The following is a 17,525-nucleotide window of genomic DNA, read 5'->3' on the forward strand; positions in this document are numbered from 1 at the left end:
GTCATCCACATGATTCTTTCATTTATTATAAAAATTAACAATCTAACAATTAACAAGAAAACTTTTATAGTACCCCAAAACTCTATTGTAATAAATAACTAATTAATAAATGAAAGAGCTAAAGAAGCTACATCATATTGTTGCAAAAATAAACTGAAAGAAACCTCTGTAGGCAGTATGGTTGACTATGTCCTTATTGTACATTTCCTTATTTCTGCTATCTGAAGTTGTAATTTCCATGACATAATAATTTTTACCACAAATGAGTTATGACATCCTAGAGGATTTTCTTCATTTAGAAACTACTTTGTCTCTTAATCAGCATGTGAATAATTATGCAATACTTGGCTCACTCAGAACCAAAGCATAGTAGCCCAGATGAAAAACATCAGTATTATGAATTCCTTGAAGATCAAACTCTTTCCAGCATATAGCAAGTTGTGTATTAGTTGAGTACAGTATTTTGTTTTAGTATTTCTAGTGAACTTGAAAATACAAAAATATTTCATTTTCAGGGCAGCAGATTATAGGAAAGACATGCCGAATGGCATTTGATTAGCTGCAGGATTGGGTTGACTGAGATGCCGTATTGTGATGTACTTTAACACCAACAGTGTTACTAAATGCCATTAAAAATTATTTCTTGCTTTAGTTATTTCTTTTTTCCACATTTGTATCCCACTATCCTTCTGGTTGGTTTCTTGAATTAAACAAGGGTTAATTTTTGTTTGTTTTGTTACTGATTGCAAACCGTGTCAAAAGTAATGCTTGTTTTGATGTAATAAAAAGTAGTATAAAAACAATGATAGCCTTTAACAAATGTTAAAGGATAAAACATCCAGGTTAAACAGATGTAAACAGTGTTGAATATTAAAAGTTTAACAAAATGTTAAATAATTTTTTCCAAATGTCTCTATTGGCACTTCTAATTTTTGTAATAATACTTGTTACTTCAGGAGTTGTGCTCATGTCGTAGGGAGAACAAGAGACTAAGTGAAGAACTCTTTGGAAAAGCAGACGATAAAGAGAATCTTGAACTGTTGTTAAACCAGCTTGAACAAGAGAAACAAAGGCTGACAGAAAAAACAGAGAACATGGAAATAAAAGGTGAATCATCAAATGTAGATTCCTGTAAATTTTCTTCCTATATTTTTTGAAATGGAAAACCTTACCTAGTTAAGATACAGCTAATAATACTAAAAGACTTGATATATGTAAATTAAAAGAAGACTGTAGGTCTTCAGTCAGAATTGAAGTGAAAACTTTTGTCACGGAAACATGTTTTCATTCTGTATGTGAGAACTGAAAGTGGAGCTTTTTACTGTGATCCCACAGAACATCCTAATACTAATACTATGGCAGTTTCATACAAAATAATTTCTTTTGTCCAAAAATGTTTTTATTCTCTGTCTTTCTGAATGAGTGAATTCAGACTGTTTCTTGAGAGCCTTATCCAGTTGGATCTTGAAAACCTTGAGGGATGGAGATTCCACAACACCTCTAAGCAACCCATTCCAATGTTTGTTTATCCTCAGAGTAAACAATTTTTTCCCTGTATTGCTTGTAATTGCCTGTAGCAATTAATCACCATTGTTCCTTGTTTACTTACTGTGCACCTCTGTGAAGAAGCTGGCTCCGTGTTATCTATAACCCCCTCTTGGTATTGTCAGTCTGCTCTTGGGTCCCCAGCTCTTCTCCAGGCTGAACAAGCCCAGTTCCCTCAGCCATTCCCCATAGGGCAAGTATTCTGCTCCCTGACCAGCTTGGAGGGCCTCCCCTGGACTCATTCAAGTTTATCAACACCTTTCTTGTACTAGGGGGGACAAAACTGAACACAGCATTGTAAATGCGCTCTAATGAGTGCTAAGTAAAGGGCAATAATCACATCCCTCAGTCTCTGTCTCCGTTGATACAGCCCAATATGCTGTTAGGCCTCTATCAGCTCCAAAGCACACTTACTCATTCATGTTTAGCCTACTGTCAGCCTGGACTCCTACATCCTTTTCAGCAGATTTGCTGCCCAGATGGTTGCTGGGAGTTAGTCCATCCCAAATGCAAATGTCTCTGTGGAAATTCATGGGGTTCCTATACAGTTGTTTTTATTTCTTTTTCTGCAGAACGAGAACTTGTCCTAGAAATAGAAAGAATGAGATTAGAATATGGTATAGCCCTAGGAGACAAATCTCCATCTCGTCTAGATGCATTTGTAAAGACTTTAGAAGATGACAGAGATTATTATAAGCGAGAATTAGAATATCTTCAGAAAATGTTAAAACGAAGGCCTAGCCCAAGCCGTAGGACTCCAGAGAAGGTAAAGTTCCTGCTGTCAAGACAAGCTGAAAAAATAATGGCAATACTGTAGAACCATTTAAGGAGCTATCAACTATATTTTTAAATTCAGTAGCAGTAAATGACTGGTAGTAGTTTTGTAAATTACATTCTTAACATAAAAAATTAACTGAGAGAAACTCCAGTGAACTTGTGTTTTATTTTCCTATTCACATTTTACAGTAACATACTGAGTAATTATTGATCAGTTTGTTTGAAATAAATAGAACAGATGATAAACAGAAAAAGGTTGAAATCTTATTGTTAGCTGGTTTACTTTTTCTCCTTAACAGTTAGTTCTTATTGTTTAAATTATACCACCAAGGCCAGGCTTTTTCTTGCAATTAAAATTCATTATGTAGGTATTTTTCATGTATTACTAATAGTGTGAGTTCTTTTTTTTTTTTTTGTATTACTTATCCAAATATTTTAATTAGCAAATTTTAACATAAATTTTATTAATCACTTTGCAGAGTGAAGATCTTAGATTGATCACCAGAGAAAGAGATGAGCTGCGGTCCATGTTAGACAGATTTGAACAACACATGATAGAAATTCAATCCAATGTCAAATTATTGACTGCAGAAAGAGATAGATTAAATGTTCTTTATGAGCAGGTAAGAAGAGATTTATAATTGGCATTGAAATAACCGATTAACGCTTGTTGTACTGTTGCTTATTTAAAATGAAAAAAATTCTCTCTATAATAGAACTTGAGGAGTATAGAGCTACTGGAATATAACCAAGAATAATAAAATATATACCTATTTTTATTACATGTTAATAAAATTATGTATTCCAAAGTTAGTGTATTAACTTCAAAGCCATTATAACTTACGGTACTGGCATTTGGAAATGAGAAAGATCGGGGGGGGGGGAAATCAGTAAAATGCATGAGAAAGTTGGGTAAGGATACAGGCTAGAAAGCAAGGAAGAAGTGTTAGTTAACTGATAAGAAAACAGACTGAAGTTAGGCTATACTTGGAACAGTAAAAGGATGATGAGTATGTTGGCGGCATAAGTTGTCATGCCACTGCATGATTTAGGGAATATATTTTAGTTATCTAGAGAAAAATAAGGCTATAATACCACTTCTATTATAATAACAGCATTGAAACTTTCTTTTTTGTTAGTGTGTACACTGTATTAATTGCAATCCACATATGCTAACAAATGATAATCTTTTAAAGTCTCAGGGTGAATTGAACAGGATGAGAAGAGAAGCAAAACACAGTTTAGTTTCTCAAAGTCACGTGGAAGAAGAAAGAGACATTGCACTGACTGACTTTAGAAGACTAATGGCAGAAAAAGAAAGCCTCAGAGAAAAATTAAAGGTGAGCTTTTATAGCTTCATTGCTTCCAGTGAGGTGGCACATAGGGAAGGCTTATACAATAATGCCATGTTTGTGTCTGTGTCGTGGTTTAACCCCCAGCCAGCAACACACAGCTGCTCGCTCACTCCCCCCCAGTGGGATGGGGGAGAGAATCAGAAAAGTGAGAAAACCCGTGGGTTGAAATAAAGACAGTTTAATAGGTAAAGCAAAAGCCGCGCACGCAAGCAAAGCAAAACAAGGAATTCATTCACTACTTCCCATCAGCAGGCAGGTGTTCAGCCATCGCCAGGAAAGCAGGGCTCCATCACGCGTAACGGTTACTTGGGAAGACAAACGCCATCACTCCCAACGTCCCCCCCTTCCTTCTTCTTCCCCCAGCTTTATATGCTGAGCATGACGTCATATGGTATGGAATATCCCTTTGGCCAGTTTGGGTCAGCTGTCCTGGCTGTGCCCCCTCCCAGCTTCTTGTGCACGCCCAGCCTTCTCAGTCGGTAGAGCATGAGAAGCTGAAAAGTCCTTGACTTAGTGTAAGCACTACTTAGCAAGGACTAAAACATCGGTGTGTTATCAACATTGTTCTCACCCTAAATCCAAAACACAGCACTGTACCAGCTACTAGGAAGGAAATTAACTCTATCCCAGCCGAAACCAGGACAGTCTGGCTGTCCTGTCAGTTCCCCTTTTCAATAACTTTTGAACTTATCTGATTTCAAACTCACTTGAGAGAGCTCGATGAATTTTCTGAATTATCCTTGTAAACTCAGTTCCTAGGTGGGTATAGGGGGAGAGGAACATGCTTTAAGTGTCTGAGAATGAGCATGGCATCGCCTTGTGTGAAGAACCTAGATATGAAGCCCAACCACAGAATATTTTTGTGTGTATGCACTACTTCGAAGATGCTTGTGTGTCACACATGGTTCTTATCCCACAAACTGGGGACTAGGGACTTTTTCATATTAACTAATCTTTAGTTATTGTTGCATTTTGTAGCAGAGTATATTTTAAATGCATATAACTGAACCATCAAACATAAATTCATAGCAATCCAAGTTTCATTATTTTTAACCTTTAAAAAAAATTTGTTAATGCAACAATTTTCCTGTTACTCTGACCTTTTGATGTCTGGTATTAATGTGCATTAATGTCTTATTTGGTTGTAGTCAAGAGCATATGATTTCAGGGGGGTATATTGGGTCATTAATATAATGCATACAGGTTTTTAAAATGTCCTGAAAATTCAGAAATTTAAAATCATATTAATGGACTGATCCAAAGACAACATATGTCAAGATTGACTGTACGATGAATGTTTCTGTAGTTTGATTTACTACCACAGAAATAGAGAACTGTAGTGTATCTGAATACAGTGGCAGTAACTTTGACCTCTTTGCTTAAAGCATGCGCATGCAGTGGAAGCGATGTGCTTCCAGCTCCATCCTTTCTTCCTGTAGGTGACTACCAACATTTTGTATGTGTGCCACTTTTAAATATCTGCACAAAAACACTGATCTCGGGCATTTCTAGGAAGTTTGAGAGTTTGTTTAATAATTTCACTGCACTTACGCACAGAAGTCAGAGAACAGACAAATAATTTAAAAAAAATTTCTTCATAGACTTGGAGAAAGACCAGTTAGCTTTGTAATCTGTCTTACATTTCATATTAATGATAATTTCATAAATTAATTTCAGACAGCTTAGGACACTAAGCTATAAGTGCTTGCAACCTTTCATATTGCCCTGTAGCTCAGTAATCTTTCTACAACAACTCCCAAATATTAATTTGGTTGGTACCAAATATAACTGTACTTTTTCTTTAAAAAAAAAAAAAAACACAAAAAACCAGCCAAAACCCAAAACTAAACTCAGTGATGTTATATTGAACTGCAGTGGTGTATTTTCAGCTAATGCTCTGTAGTTTTATAGAGAGAACTTTGCATTTGGTCATTCATCTAAGAAAATAGAGCAATGTTTTCTTAAACTTTAAGCTTAAATATCTATGGTTAAATCTAAAAATGTGTATCTTATGAATGTAATTCTGTATTTCTATCTCAGACTCAGCAAGAAGCAGCTAACCTTGAAAAATCAAAGATGCAGCATGATATTTCAGAACTGGAGAATAACATTCAAGGAGTAAGTGCATTTTTAGGAAGTAAGCTTTTATTACTTCTAAAGTAGGATAGACTTTTCAAGCAATTAATTTTATTAGCTGTTTTCAACTTAAATTTCTTTAAAAGCCAAGTTGTGATAGCTTTCTACAACAATAACATGTTTGGTTATTTTTTTTAAATTGCAGTTTGAGATGGAAAGGTGTGAACTAAAGACTACAGTCTCTATCCTGAAAGAAAGAATAAACTCTTTGGAAAATGAATTAAAATTGAAGTCCAGTAAACTTGCCCAGACATCTGATGATTCTTCTCAATTTAAAGCTGAGATTTGCTCACTTCAGTAAGTCTAATACAAAATGTGGTGGTCTTTCACAGATGCTAACATAATTTTGTTTGTTCTGTGACCGTATAGCAGAGTTGAGTTCCTGGGAAAGACCATAAAATATGTTCAAAATCACTCGGTACTGGTTTTGTCTTAAGGAAAAGTAAATATGACTAAGGAAAGTGCTGTGGTGGCTTTTCACAGCAAGCTCCTCCTGGACTTATTTGATGACCAGGTATACTGATAATTTTTATGGCTAATTGTAAATGAAAACTTTCTCATCCTTCTAGAATTGTTTCCTTTAACAACCATGTTCTCTGCTTATGAATGTAGCAGAACAGAAAATTTCTAAAAGGATTTCCAAATGCTGTTTGTTAAAAGGAAGACAGATGCCTTTGCAAACTAGGACCAAATTGTGCCAGTTTTACAGAGTTGTCAGTAATACTGAAAATTTTATGCCAAGCATTAGGCATTGATATTCCACAAATGAGTGGTTCATGGAGAGTCATTCTGTAATGGCATTTTACTTGAGCTGTTTTTCTTGTGTCACTCTCTTTCATATGCTAATACTATCACACACATATTACACTTTTGAGAGTTGACATCTTACGATCCATAGATGCAGTCTGCGGGGATTTGACCAGCTTGCTCAGTCAGAACTGGAGGATCAAGTACAGCCATGTATTTTTAAGGCCTATTTAAACTTGCAGGATCATTGCTGCACTCTTTTAAAGTTGTTTTAGAAAAGAGCTCCCATCAGCTATCTAAATGTGATGGAACAAGAAGAAGGCTCAGAGAAAGTGGAAATAGAGTACTAAATAAATCTGGGCAGAAATTTGGAAATCGGGTATTTGGTTTAGGTGGAAATGAGTGCCTTTGATGTAAGAGAACACTACAGGATAGGTAATGCTGTAGATGAGATCTTTTGGATGTTTTACAAGGGCAACCAGGGTCTGTGGCTCACACCCCCCACCCCACCCCCAACCTGAACAGAACTATACTGCACTGTATAACAGTACAATAGCAGGGTGGATAACTATGAAGAACTGAAGCTGAGAAGCAGGCCTTGGAGTTCATCTAATGCTCCCAATTGCACAAAGAAGGCTGTTAGTAAAGCAATTAGTGTATTTGTTGGTAAAATTGTGACAACATTCATAAAAGTGAGGTATCTTGTTAGGCTTCTTATAATTTTAGTGGAAAGCATTGATATTATAAAAAGGAGGAGATAAGGAGTAGGGCTACAGCCATTTCAGCATTTGGTTCTACTTTGTGCATGGTGGCAATTTGTTATAGCTGTGTTTGCCTCCCCCCCCCCTTTTTTCCCCCCCTCTAAAGTTTCACTCTAAACTGGGTGAGAGCAATCTTTATCTGTAGACACGCTGTATTCCGGACTGGTGTTTTTTTCTAAAAATGAAAAGCTTCTCTAGCTTTTGTGGGATCCCACTTCAGAGGGATTTTTATTTCCTAACCTGTTTTGTAAATAATCCATTTAATTACTTTGGAGTTTCATTTTGCATTTTTTTTCCTAGGTCACTCTGATATTTCTTGCTAAGCAAAACAACTATGTAGATAGATGGTTTCATCTATCTTTCAGGCTTTGTATTTCTTAAAAGTAGGATCAGAACTGTAGCTGTCAGTTTTGTTGCTTCTTAAAATGTGTGGCTGATACTCACTGCTATGAGCTACATGTCAAAATCTTTACAAAGCGAAGGGTCAAAAGACACAAGTAACAAGAGTTACATGATGAAGCGTAACAGAAATCAGAGGAAGTGAATGTTTCAGATTATCATGGTGGTTCCACCGAGGCTCCATGCTCCATTTTGGAATGGTGTTGAGGTGGACTTGCTGCAGGGGTCCAGAGCAACCAAACGGTGTTGGCCTCAGCCTTAATAGTCCTCTCTCTCCCAGAGAGGGAGGGAGAAGCCTGGTTAGTATGACACAACCCCGTTTTGCTGGTTGGTATGACACAACCCTATCATGAGGTTACACTGGAACTGTTCCAGCACTTCAGGCAGCTTAAGAGCCATAAGCTGATGACCCTAAATAGGTCTCAGACTTCTTTCAACTGTATACTGATTTTCCAGGCTCTTAAATGACCAACTCCAGAGGTCTGTTGAAGATTTACAGCACCGATTGTCCCTCAAAAAGGATGAACTGCAGTCAGCTCAAGAAGAAATTGTAAAGCTAGAGGAGAAAATAGGTAATCACTAGTTATTTTTATGCTTATTTCCTGTTTTTAAAATACAAAGTACTTATTCTTTTATTTATAGATAGGTTAAACCAGAGGAGCACTTCACAGGATGAAGCAGTCAATGTGCTTAGAAGTACTATTACTGTTCTGGACAAAGAAAAGGACAGTCTTCAAGAAACTGTAGATGAAAAAACAGAAAGAATTGCATGCTTAGATGACAACTTGGCTAACAAGGTATGTGCAGTAAAAGTACTACTTTGCAGTCCATCTGGGGATTTTTAAAGCAGTTACATTTTAGGGAGGCATTTTGCCTTGATGACAAAGCCTGTGCAGAGTTCTAAGCATCGCATAAACACTATGTTTGGACCTAGCCAATACAAAGAGTTTTTTGATGACAAGACAATCCTTTCTCAGTAAAGAAAAGAAGCTTGGAAATTTGAATGTGCAAAGGTGCAGTTGCTTATTGGTGAAGGGTTAAAATAAAGGTTTAAATGTAAAGTTCTTTAACTTGAAGTATCCTGTTATGTTGCAATATAATAATACCTAATACAACTTTTGCTTTTATTTTCATAGGAAAAAACAATTACGCATTTACGTCTAACTCTTTCTGAGCTGGAGTCCTCTACAGAGTAAGTAAAGACTAGGATGCCCTCTTCAGTGGTTTTATTTTATCTAGTGGTTTTAAAGTGAAAGTAGATGGCTATTTTAGTTATTTTGGAGTTAATTCTGTTTAAGTCAAGTAAAGGAGTGTACTGTGTCGAGAAAGATGTACACAACTTTTGAAGAGACTTCCCCTGCAATTCTACTGCAGGCTGCTAAGTTACTGTTAAGACAGCCATTAACAATTGTTTGTCTATATTTATTTTCCTAAATTGATAACATTTCTTAATTCTCAGTTAAGAAGTAGCTTTTTAGTATTCTAAGTACTCCACTAGATATTATTAGATTGACCCAGGTAAAACTCAGAGCAGAACTCTTAATTATTGGCAGCTAATTCTTCCAACTTAAGCTACCAGTACAGTCTTAATTAAAATATATTTATGTAGTTTTTAGATGGGCTTCATCTGATCTTTGCTTCTTGCTTCTTTTTAAGCATGACTTTTAAAACTATAGCTTTTTAAAAGAAAATATTTAAACACCAATATTTAAACATCTGAAGACCAGTGTAACTGAATATTTGGTACATTGATGCATGAAGTATCTGTGGCAAAAAACTAATGCAAAAGTTTACTTAAATTCACATGTATTTATATTTCTACTTTTTTATTTAATCTCTTCCTTACTCTTTTGATTGTTGTCTTTCAAGTGTAAGCTATCTGTCTTCTTCCTTTATGGTTTATAAAATATGCAATGGCTAACATACTGTAACCACTACCAAACACAGATAAACATAAGTATCTGTAATTGCTGTTTGCATAAGATACATCTTACCAGATACATCTTCAGAGTTGAAAATTAATTCCATTTTATTTGTGCTTATTGACATTTTATATTCTTAGCTTATGTTTATGTTTAGACTCAAGTTTGTTAGCCTTCAGAGAGCAAGAATTTTACCTTTTTAAAAAAAAAAAAAAAAAAAGCTTTTGCATATCCAAAATCCACAACTGATTGTTTTTAGCAGTATGTGGTATAGTATAAGAAGAGGCAACTTAAATAAGATTTTCACTTGATAGCCAGATGAAGGACATGCTGAGCAACAGAGACCGTGAGATATCTAGCTTGCATCGCCAGCTTGATACGTCCCATGTAGAACTTGCAGAAACAGGAAGAGTAAAGGAAATGGCTCTGAAAGAAAACAGGCGATTGCAAGATGACCTAGCTACAATGGCCAGAGAAAACCAGGTATGAAGGCAGTACATAATACTGAAGTATTAAACTATTTATTGCTTGCTTGCATATAGTGGTACATCAAAACCGCTATATCCTCAGTTTTGATTTGGTATCTTTAATTATTGGTATTTCTTGAACACGGGGATATTAAAAATGACTGGGCAGAAATTGTAAAAGCAATTACTTTAGATACTTAAGCATAGTCAGTACAGTGGGGGAGAAATAGACAAGCTTTCAGTTTAGTCACCCTTCCCCAGATTAAAAAAGAAATCTAAATAAAATAAATCTAGGACATAATTGTTTATACTATAATGAAATTATGTTAATTGGTTATATCACTTGGTAGTTGGTATTTAATTGGTAAAAATTGGCTTTTATTATCTGTGGAACTGGGATTATTGAGAGAGCAAGAAACCGCAAAAGCAGGTATCAGGTTATTAGTCAGGTGAAAGGGAGAGGGAGGAGATTGCTAGCACATCTGAATTTGTTCTGGTGCATAGTGATTCATTGGCTTCATTCATCTAGTTTCCATGAAGCATTGGATGTATTGAGCGAGGTATGCCACGTTTTGAGATTAGAATGTTTTGGTATGTAGATTTTAATGTTTGTGTTCTGTGAGCTTTGGTAATGGTGGCTGTAAAGAGGTATTGGCAGGTTTTTAATTTCCAGTTCTGGCAAGGTTAGTTTCCATTCATGTGTGTTGCTCTGCAGGAACTTTGCTTTCACTGATGAGTTGAGAAAGGTTAATTTTGGGGGAGAAAATATAAGAGGGCTTAAAAGCAACAAGACAGAGGGATTGAAGAAAACTTATTTTTAAGGGATGATAGTCCTGAATAGTCTGAATTTGTTTCCTGATTTCAGGAATGGATAAGGATGCACAGTCGATGGGAATAGGAGGGGTTCCTTTTCCATTGTGTCAAGGTTGTGTGGGGTTTTTAGATGGTGAATTCAAAGGTGCCATCTATTTCCCTGGAGAAATGTTCTTATTGGATTGTCTTTGCGTTGGTAAGGTAGGTGTCATGGTGAGGTGGTATCTTAGAGTTCAGCTGTATATTGCAGCTTTTTTTGTGTGTGGGTTTTGTTTTTTGTGGAGAATTCTGTTCAGGTACTTTATTTGGCTGCTTGCAGAGTTTTATGTTATATATTTTTATTTCTATTAGTTTTATATGATTTCATCTTTCCTTAGCTCTCCAGTAGTTTAGAGTCATAATGTACCTCCTTGTTAACAGCTAGCCAGTCAGCAGCTTTAGGCCAAAAAGCAGGTGGGAAGTGGGTTATGATTGCCCAGTGGACTCTGAGTTGGTTCATGTGTATTTATGGTCAGCTTTCCAGTTGGGAGGTATACAGTCCCTCTCAGCTGCTGATGGTTAAATACATTTCCTTGTAAAGTGCATGCGATAAAGGCACGACTTAAACTTACGTCAGTTACAGAATCAAAGTTGAAATAAAATCTTTAATGCCTTGAGGAATTGCCTATTTCCGTAGCGTATCATTGAATATTTTATTGAAACATGAGCTATCTCAAGTTGATGGTGCAGGTTAAATAAAAATTTTGCAAGACAGAAATAGTTGAGAGATTCAGTGAATTAAACTGTTTGATTATCATCATTATTATTCTTGTGGCATCTTCATCTTGAGATGTTCTCCAGGGGTCCGCAAGTTAAACCAACCACTGGTGTGTAAGGCTCATTCTTTCAAGAGCATAAGGAGTTTATGTAGTATAAGGCCATTTGCACTCTTCCCAATCATCATTGCTCCATCTCTTCTTCCTTGGAATTCTCTGGGTCTGGGATCCATGGCTTGGAGAGCCTGAAGTGCATTCAGTCTTGTTAATCACTCACATAGTTTGAGGAATAATGAGTTGGTTTTGTGCAGCAGCTGGTTACTGCTGACCAAAAGCCTGCCAGCTCCAAGTGCATGACATGGATGTCCCTGTACAATAGAATGTGCATATGGACAATATATAACAAAAATGTCCAATGTTTTATAGGGTAAGTAACATTTTTTTATTGGGCTAAACATTAGAAAGACTACATAGAGAATATGTGAATGTGATTTAAAGAGCTAGCCCAGAATTTTGTTGCAACTCATTACATTCAATTTGTATAGCAAATACAACTACTGCAGCTCATCATGAGACTCAAATGCTTTGTACAGTTTTGATGCTGAGATACAAATGTTTGTTTGAATTCACTGTAAATGCCAACACTAAAAATAATCAGGGCCTTGTTAGCTAAACCATTTATTTCAATTCCCCTCAGTCAACCTGGCTGAGTCTGAAGCTAGAAAGTACAATATAGCAAGATGTTTTAAGTAAGTGATGCAGTACCCTGAATAGTTCTTGCAAAACCTATGGTACAATACATAGATATGTGGGTCTATTATTGAAATTGGAGATGCCATTCACAGGTATCTAATAAGATGAAATATTAAATATTATCATAATGTGATGACTAAAGCTTTCCCAGTGTGCTTGGGAAGGCTACCACGGAGACAAGCAGACTGATTTCAGAATATGCTAAGTAAGGCACACAGTAAAAAGGCTGCCGCTAATGAATATTAATATACCACAAAAAGAAGAAGGGAAAGAAATAAGGCAATATCCTCTATTTCCTCTACATTTGATAGTGGGGATAGAAGAAGATACTTGCCTTTTTGGCTCTCTGGGCTAGAGGACTCAGAGAAAGGTGGGAGCTGAACCTGAGAGGGACAGAGTTAGCAGTTCTAACATCTCAAACAAATTCCATGGTGCATTTTTGATGGCTAAATATGATCTTAATAATGCATTTAGTTATTTTATCTTGCAATTCTACTTCAAAATAAATGTTCTTTTGTTATAAAATTGACTTTCTAATGACAGAAAACTTTCCTTCACTCAGGCATAGTGAATCATAAGGCTAGAAAAATCCCAGCTCCCAAACATCTGTATGTTGAATTTTCCAACGATCAGTAGGGTGTGTCATCAGGGAAGCTGCAGATTTTATGAACTGGTATGATATTCATTGTTTTCTGTGATTATTCTTGCCTGGAAAACTCTTTGGTGTATCTAAGGTAATAGGGGCTATTTCTGAACCCTACAAATCCCAAAGGGCTTCGAAAATCTAGGGCATATGCAATTACTTTGATTTAGTCTGATACAGTAATATATAGTGATTAACTTACTTTAAGGCACTGTTTTGCCTTTATGTAATCTCTTTAGGCTATCAGTACTGAGCTTGAAGATGCAATACGTGAAAAAGAAGAAATGAAAACCAGGGTACATAATTATATAACTGAAGTTTCCAGATTTGAGACCTTGATGGCTTCGAAGGTAAAAGTGTAATCTCCAGGCAGTCATTACCGTTTTCAATAAATCCATTAGTTTTAGAGTATAACACATTCTCATTAGGATACAATAAAAAAATTAAGAAATGTATGGTTTGGGTCCCATTCTCCCTGCCTGTCCCATTTCCTTCTTTTCTTTTTTTTCCTTCTTTCGTCTGCAGTGTTTCAAGCTACTAGTGGTTTCATATAAAACCTTATTAGATCTGAAGCACTGATAAATTCTGGCACATCACAATTTCATTGATTATGTTTCAGTTGGCCATAACACTGGAGAATGACAGACAAATCATGTTTGAATGTTGTTTTGCTTTTTGAGTTTTGACAAGGCAACTAGTAAAATATCTGGTACTATTTCATGATTGCAGGCAACAAGCAGCTTATATGATGGTTTTTAATATTTTAAACCTTTTAAAAAGAAATTTTATATGTAGTTCTTCAGGAAAGTGTAAAAATAGCACATTGGAATGTTTTCTCTATGAATGATAAGAGTTCACAGTTTTTGCTGTACTGACAAAACAGTGCTCGTTAAATGTATTTTATCCTGATACTTGGATTCAAAAGTGTGATGTGTGTGCATTAAAACTTATGATAATTTAAAACAAATAGAATTTATGTCAAGACAACATGAACTGACAAGTTTATTATGTGACTTTGAATAGGAAAGAATGATTTTTGATCTGACTTTGACTTGCATGTCTAGATGAATGCATGTAAATTCAGCCACTTTTTACAAGTAGAACTGAAGCATAGAGAAAAAATTAAGGTCAGTAGTATGTTAGCTTAGAACTCTCAATTTAAAACACTTGAAGTTTAGTTTTTAAGAATTTTATAATACATCATATGTCCAAAGCACTTCAGCTACAGATGTGGCCACATCTTTGGCAAATGAGACTCCAGTTATTCAAGTCAGGTACCAAGAAGCTGTAGAATATACAGCCAGTGACCAATTATGAAAGGTTGGTTTCAGGTCTAGTATTACATCTGGACGTTGCCTGTGGAGACAAGGATTTACTTTTCTGCACAGTGTTCACTTGCTTAATCATGAGTTTCTGTTTCCTAATGCCCCACCTCATTCTGTCTGCACCTTCCAAGTTCTGCAGGAAACACAGAAGGAATTTCAAAAACAGTAGCCTTCCTCATTAGATAAATCTGATTCATAATAGCAATATGCTTATCCCACTGTGCATTACATGAACAGGGGAAGAAAAGAATGGAGCTAAATAAAGAAGAAAAATTAATCACTGCCTTATAATATGCACTTGCAGTTGGGCCAAATTAAAATTCACAAGCAACATTTGTTCTATCACTGCCTAACTTGTAAGCACTAAAGCTTGCAGTTTTGTACTTTTACGATAGACTGCTTAGGTGTATCTGCCCGAACATGTTATCAGTCTTTCAGGCACTGCTGTAATATAAGTATTTGTAAGAGTACAGTAAGTAAAAGAGCTGAAAATGGACTCCTGCTGGAATTTCTTGGAAAGGGCAGCACTAGGATCAGTACATCTCAGTAATGTGACCCTTGACAATACAGAGAGATCCAAAATAACCCCTCCCCTGGGAGCCTTGAAACTCATTAACAACTGCTAAATGTAAATACTTCCATTTAATAAAACTGAATGCCATCACTGTATTTATTTACTATTTGGACTTGCAAAAGGGATGATGCCCTTTAGTAATTGCCAGATAGTGGGATTAGGAAAATAGAGAAAGATCTACTTTCTTCTGAAAAAAAGAAGATATTGTAGGGAGTAGGCGTGAAATAAGATCAAGCAACTTGAAGGTATGTTGATCATTGCAGAGTGATTTACTGTTTCATCTAGGAAAAAGAAAACCAAGAATTGTTAGAGAGGTTCCGAATGCTCCATACGCAAGCTGAAGACTGGGAAATGAAGGCTCATCAAGCTGAAGGAGAAAGCAGCTCAATACGACTTGAACTCCTTTCTGTAGATACAGATCGGAGACATCTTCGAGAGAGAGTAGAACTTCTGGAAAAAGAGATTCAAGGGGTAATAACTTGTGCAACGAAATTCTGTCAGGGAAAGTGGGATACATTCAAGTGTTTTTTAATAAAGCCAACATACTATTTTTAATGCTTTAATGGAAAATAATTCCTATACATGAATGTTCCACATGTGGACACTGAGTTTTCGAAAGAGTAACTGATTTTGGTTAGATGTGCTTTCCTCCTCCCTTCCCTGCCTTCCCAAAATTAGAATCACAGCATATATTTTAATACTTTTAGATCTCTTCTGTTGGGTCATCATTGCTATTATGTTATTGTCTCTGTAAGAACCTTTTGTTTAGTTGCTTCAAAATATTTGCATATAGCTTTATGAGTGTTTTGTAAGCTTAGTTCTTACATTTCTTTGAAGCTTTGAATGAAGTATTTGAAGCATTGGTAGCTGGATTAAAGGTAAAAATCTGATAGTAGTAGTCCAAATCCAGAATCAGGATTCCGTAATACCGAAACCTAGACCAACAGCATAGAAAATAATGAGGTTTATATTTTAGAAGCAATAACTTCATGGAGATCAGGGACGTTTTAGAGTATAAAAGTTGTGGATTGACCATATTTTGTCCCATGCTTTTAATTAGCCAGAAAGAGTTAGCAACTTTAATATGTAAGCTGAGTAAAAAATAGATTGTATTTTGGGGGTTTTAGGCTTTAATTATCTTCTGAAGCTGGAATCCAGCCTCATTCCATTCTTGTATAGTACTTGTATAATTCTTCAAGATGGTGATTAAAAATTGCAGAGATGGTTTATTAGTTTTCTTAGCTGTGATTTAGGGAGAGGAGAGGAAAGGAATGTAATATAAAGTTAATTTTATAGGGAAAGTTAATTTTGAAGGGAAAAGAAAGTATTAAAAAAAACCCCTGTTATCTAGCAGAGAACTGTTAACACTTAACACTGAAATGGGTATCCGTATTTGTCTTTGTTTAGCATATCGTTGCACATCAAGCATATGAATCTCAGATCTCCTCCATTACAAAAAATATGTCCAAATTGGAAGAGGATATTAAACGTGAAAATCAGGATAAGTCTTCTGTGTTGGCGGACCTGGCTTCTGTGAGGGAACTCTGTGTGAAACTTGAGTCTAACAAAGAACTTCTATCTCGACAGCTGACATCCAAAAGCATGGATTATGAAAGGGTAAGCAGCAAAGGCAAATTTAATTTGCTATAATAAAATATCTTCCTTTGCTTTTAATGGTTTTTGGAGAAAAGAATAAATTACTTCTGAGAGCAAGGTAAGTTAATTTACATCACTAGTTTTGCATTTATATATAAATTATAAATTTTGCAGTATACAGATCTATATCTGTGTTTTTTGTACAAAAAGAGGGAGTTTCATTCGTTATCATGACAAAATGTGGCAGCAGTAGTTTTTGCTGTACCACAGAGACATATTTATTTGGGTTTATGTACTGTTTTTTAATTTACTCAAATTTTCAACTTTTTATAAAAAGTGAATAGTGCGCTTCCTATTTAGATATTAAAGACTTTTCCCTAATGGATTTTTCCAATTAAATTGAAATTTAGATTCAGCTGAAGTTCATTAAGTATTTTGAAATAGTTTAAACAGTTCTAAATATCCATAATTTCTGAACTTTTTTCTTTACAGCTAATTGTTGTGTCTTTACTTAGTGACTTGGTCAAGCTTTCTGTTACTGTAATATTCAAGACCTTGAGAACGGTAGTTCTCATCCCCACAGAATTGGTTTATATTCATAGAACTGATGAGGAAAACATGCATTCCTATATTTTCAGCAAAAGCCAAGAAGCTAATTATGAACTAACCCAGTCAAACAGAATGAAGTATAGCAAATACTATTTTTGTATTTGTGCAAAAGCCTACTGCTGTTAAAAGCCAATTAATGTTCTGGGTACTTACCTAAGCATTTCCAGCACTCGGTAATCCAGCTCCCAGTAAAACATTTGACAGATGTACAGCTTGAATAGTTTTTAACTAACTATAGTTTTAAATAATTGTAGGCTTTAATTTGTTTTGTGAGCTCAGTTTCCTATTCATTTTTATGAAACTTCCAATCATTTCAGTTTTTATAACAACTCTTCACGAAAGAGAACT

General features: G+C 35.6%; 1 protein-coding gene across 1 annotated transcript in view; it reads left to right on the plus strand.

Moving 5' to 3' along the window:
• Window positions 1-17,525, plus strand: part of CEP135 (centrosomal protein 135) — a 40,173-nt gene that overhangs the window by 15,167 nt on the left and 7,481 nt on the right. The window contains exons 10-22 of the mRNA XM_076336286.1: window positions 957-1,107; window positions 2,118-2,311; window positions 2,802-2,945; window positions 3,519-3,662; window positions 5,718-5,795; window positions 5,959-6,110; window positions 8,177-8,292; window positions 8,363-8,517; window positions 8,857-8,912; window positions 9,957-10,125; window positions 13,313-13,423; window positions 15,258-15,443; window positions 16,380-16,589. Coding sequence (XP_076192401.1) covers window positions 957-1,107; window positions 2,118-2,311; window positions 2,802-2,945; window positions 3,519-3,662; window positions 5,718-5,795; window positions 5,959-6,110; window positions 8,177-8,292; window positions 8,363-8,517; window positions 8,857-8,912; window positions 9,957-10,125; window positions 13,313-13,423; window positions 15,258-15,443; window positions 16,380-16,589 — 1,866 coding nt within the window. The remainder of the gene's footprint in view (window positions 1-956; window positions 1,108-2,117; window positions 2,312-2,801; window positions 2,946-3,518; window positions 3,663-5,717; window positions 5,796-5,958; window positions 6,111-8,176; window positions 8,293-8,362; window positions 8,518-8,856; window positions 8,913-9,956; window positions 10,126-13,312; window positions 13,424-15,257; window positions 15,444-16,379; window positions 16,590-17,525) is intronic.

The sequence above is a fragment of the Aptenodytes patagonicus genome, chromosome 4 (assembly GCF_965638725.1).
Source record: "Aptenodytes patagonicus chromosome 4, bAptPat1.pri.cur, whole genome shotgun sequence".
Classification (NCBI taxonomy): domain Eukaryota; kingdom Metazoa; phylum Chordata; class Aves; order Sphenisciformes; family Spheniscidae; genus Aptenodytes; species Aptenodytes patagonicus.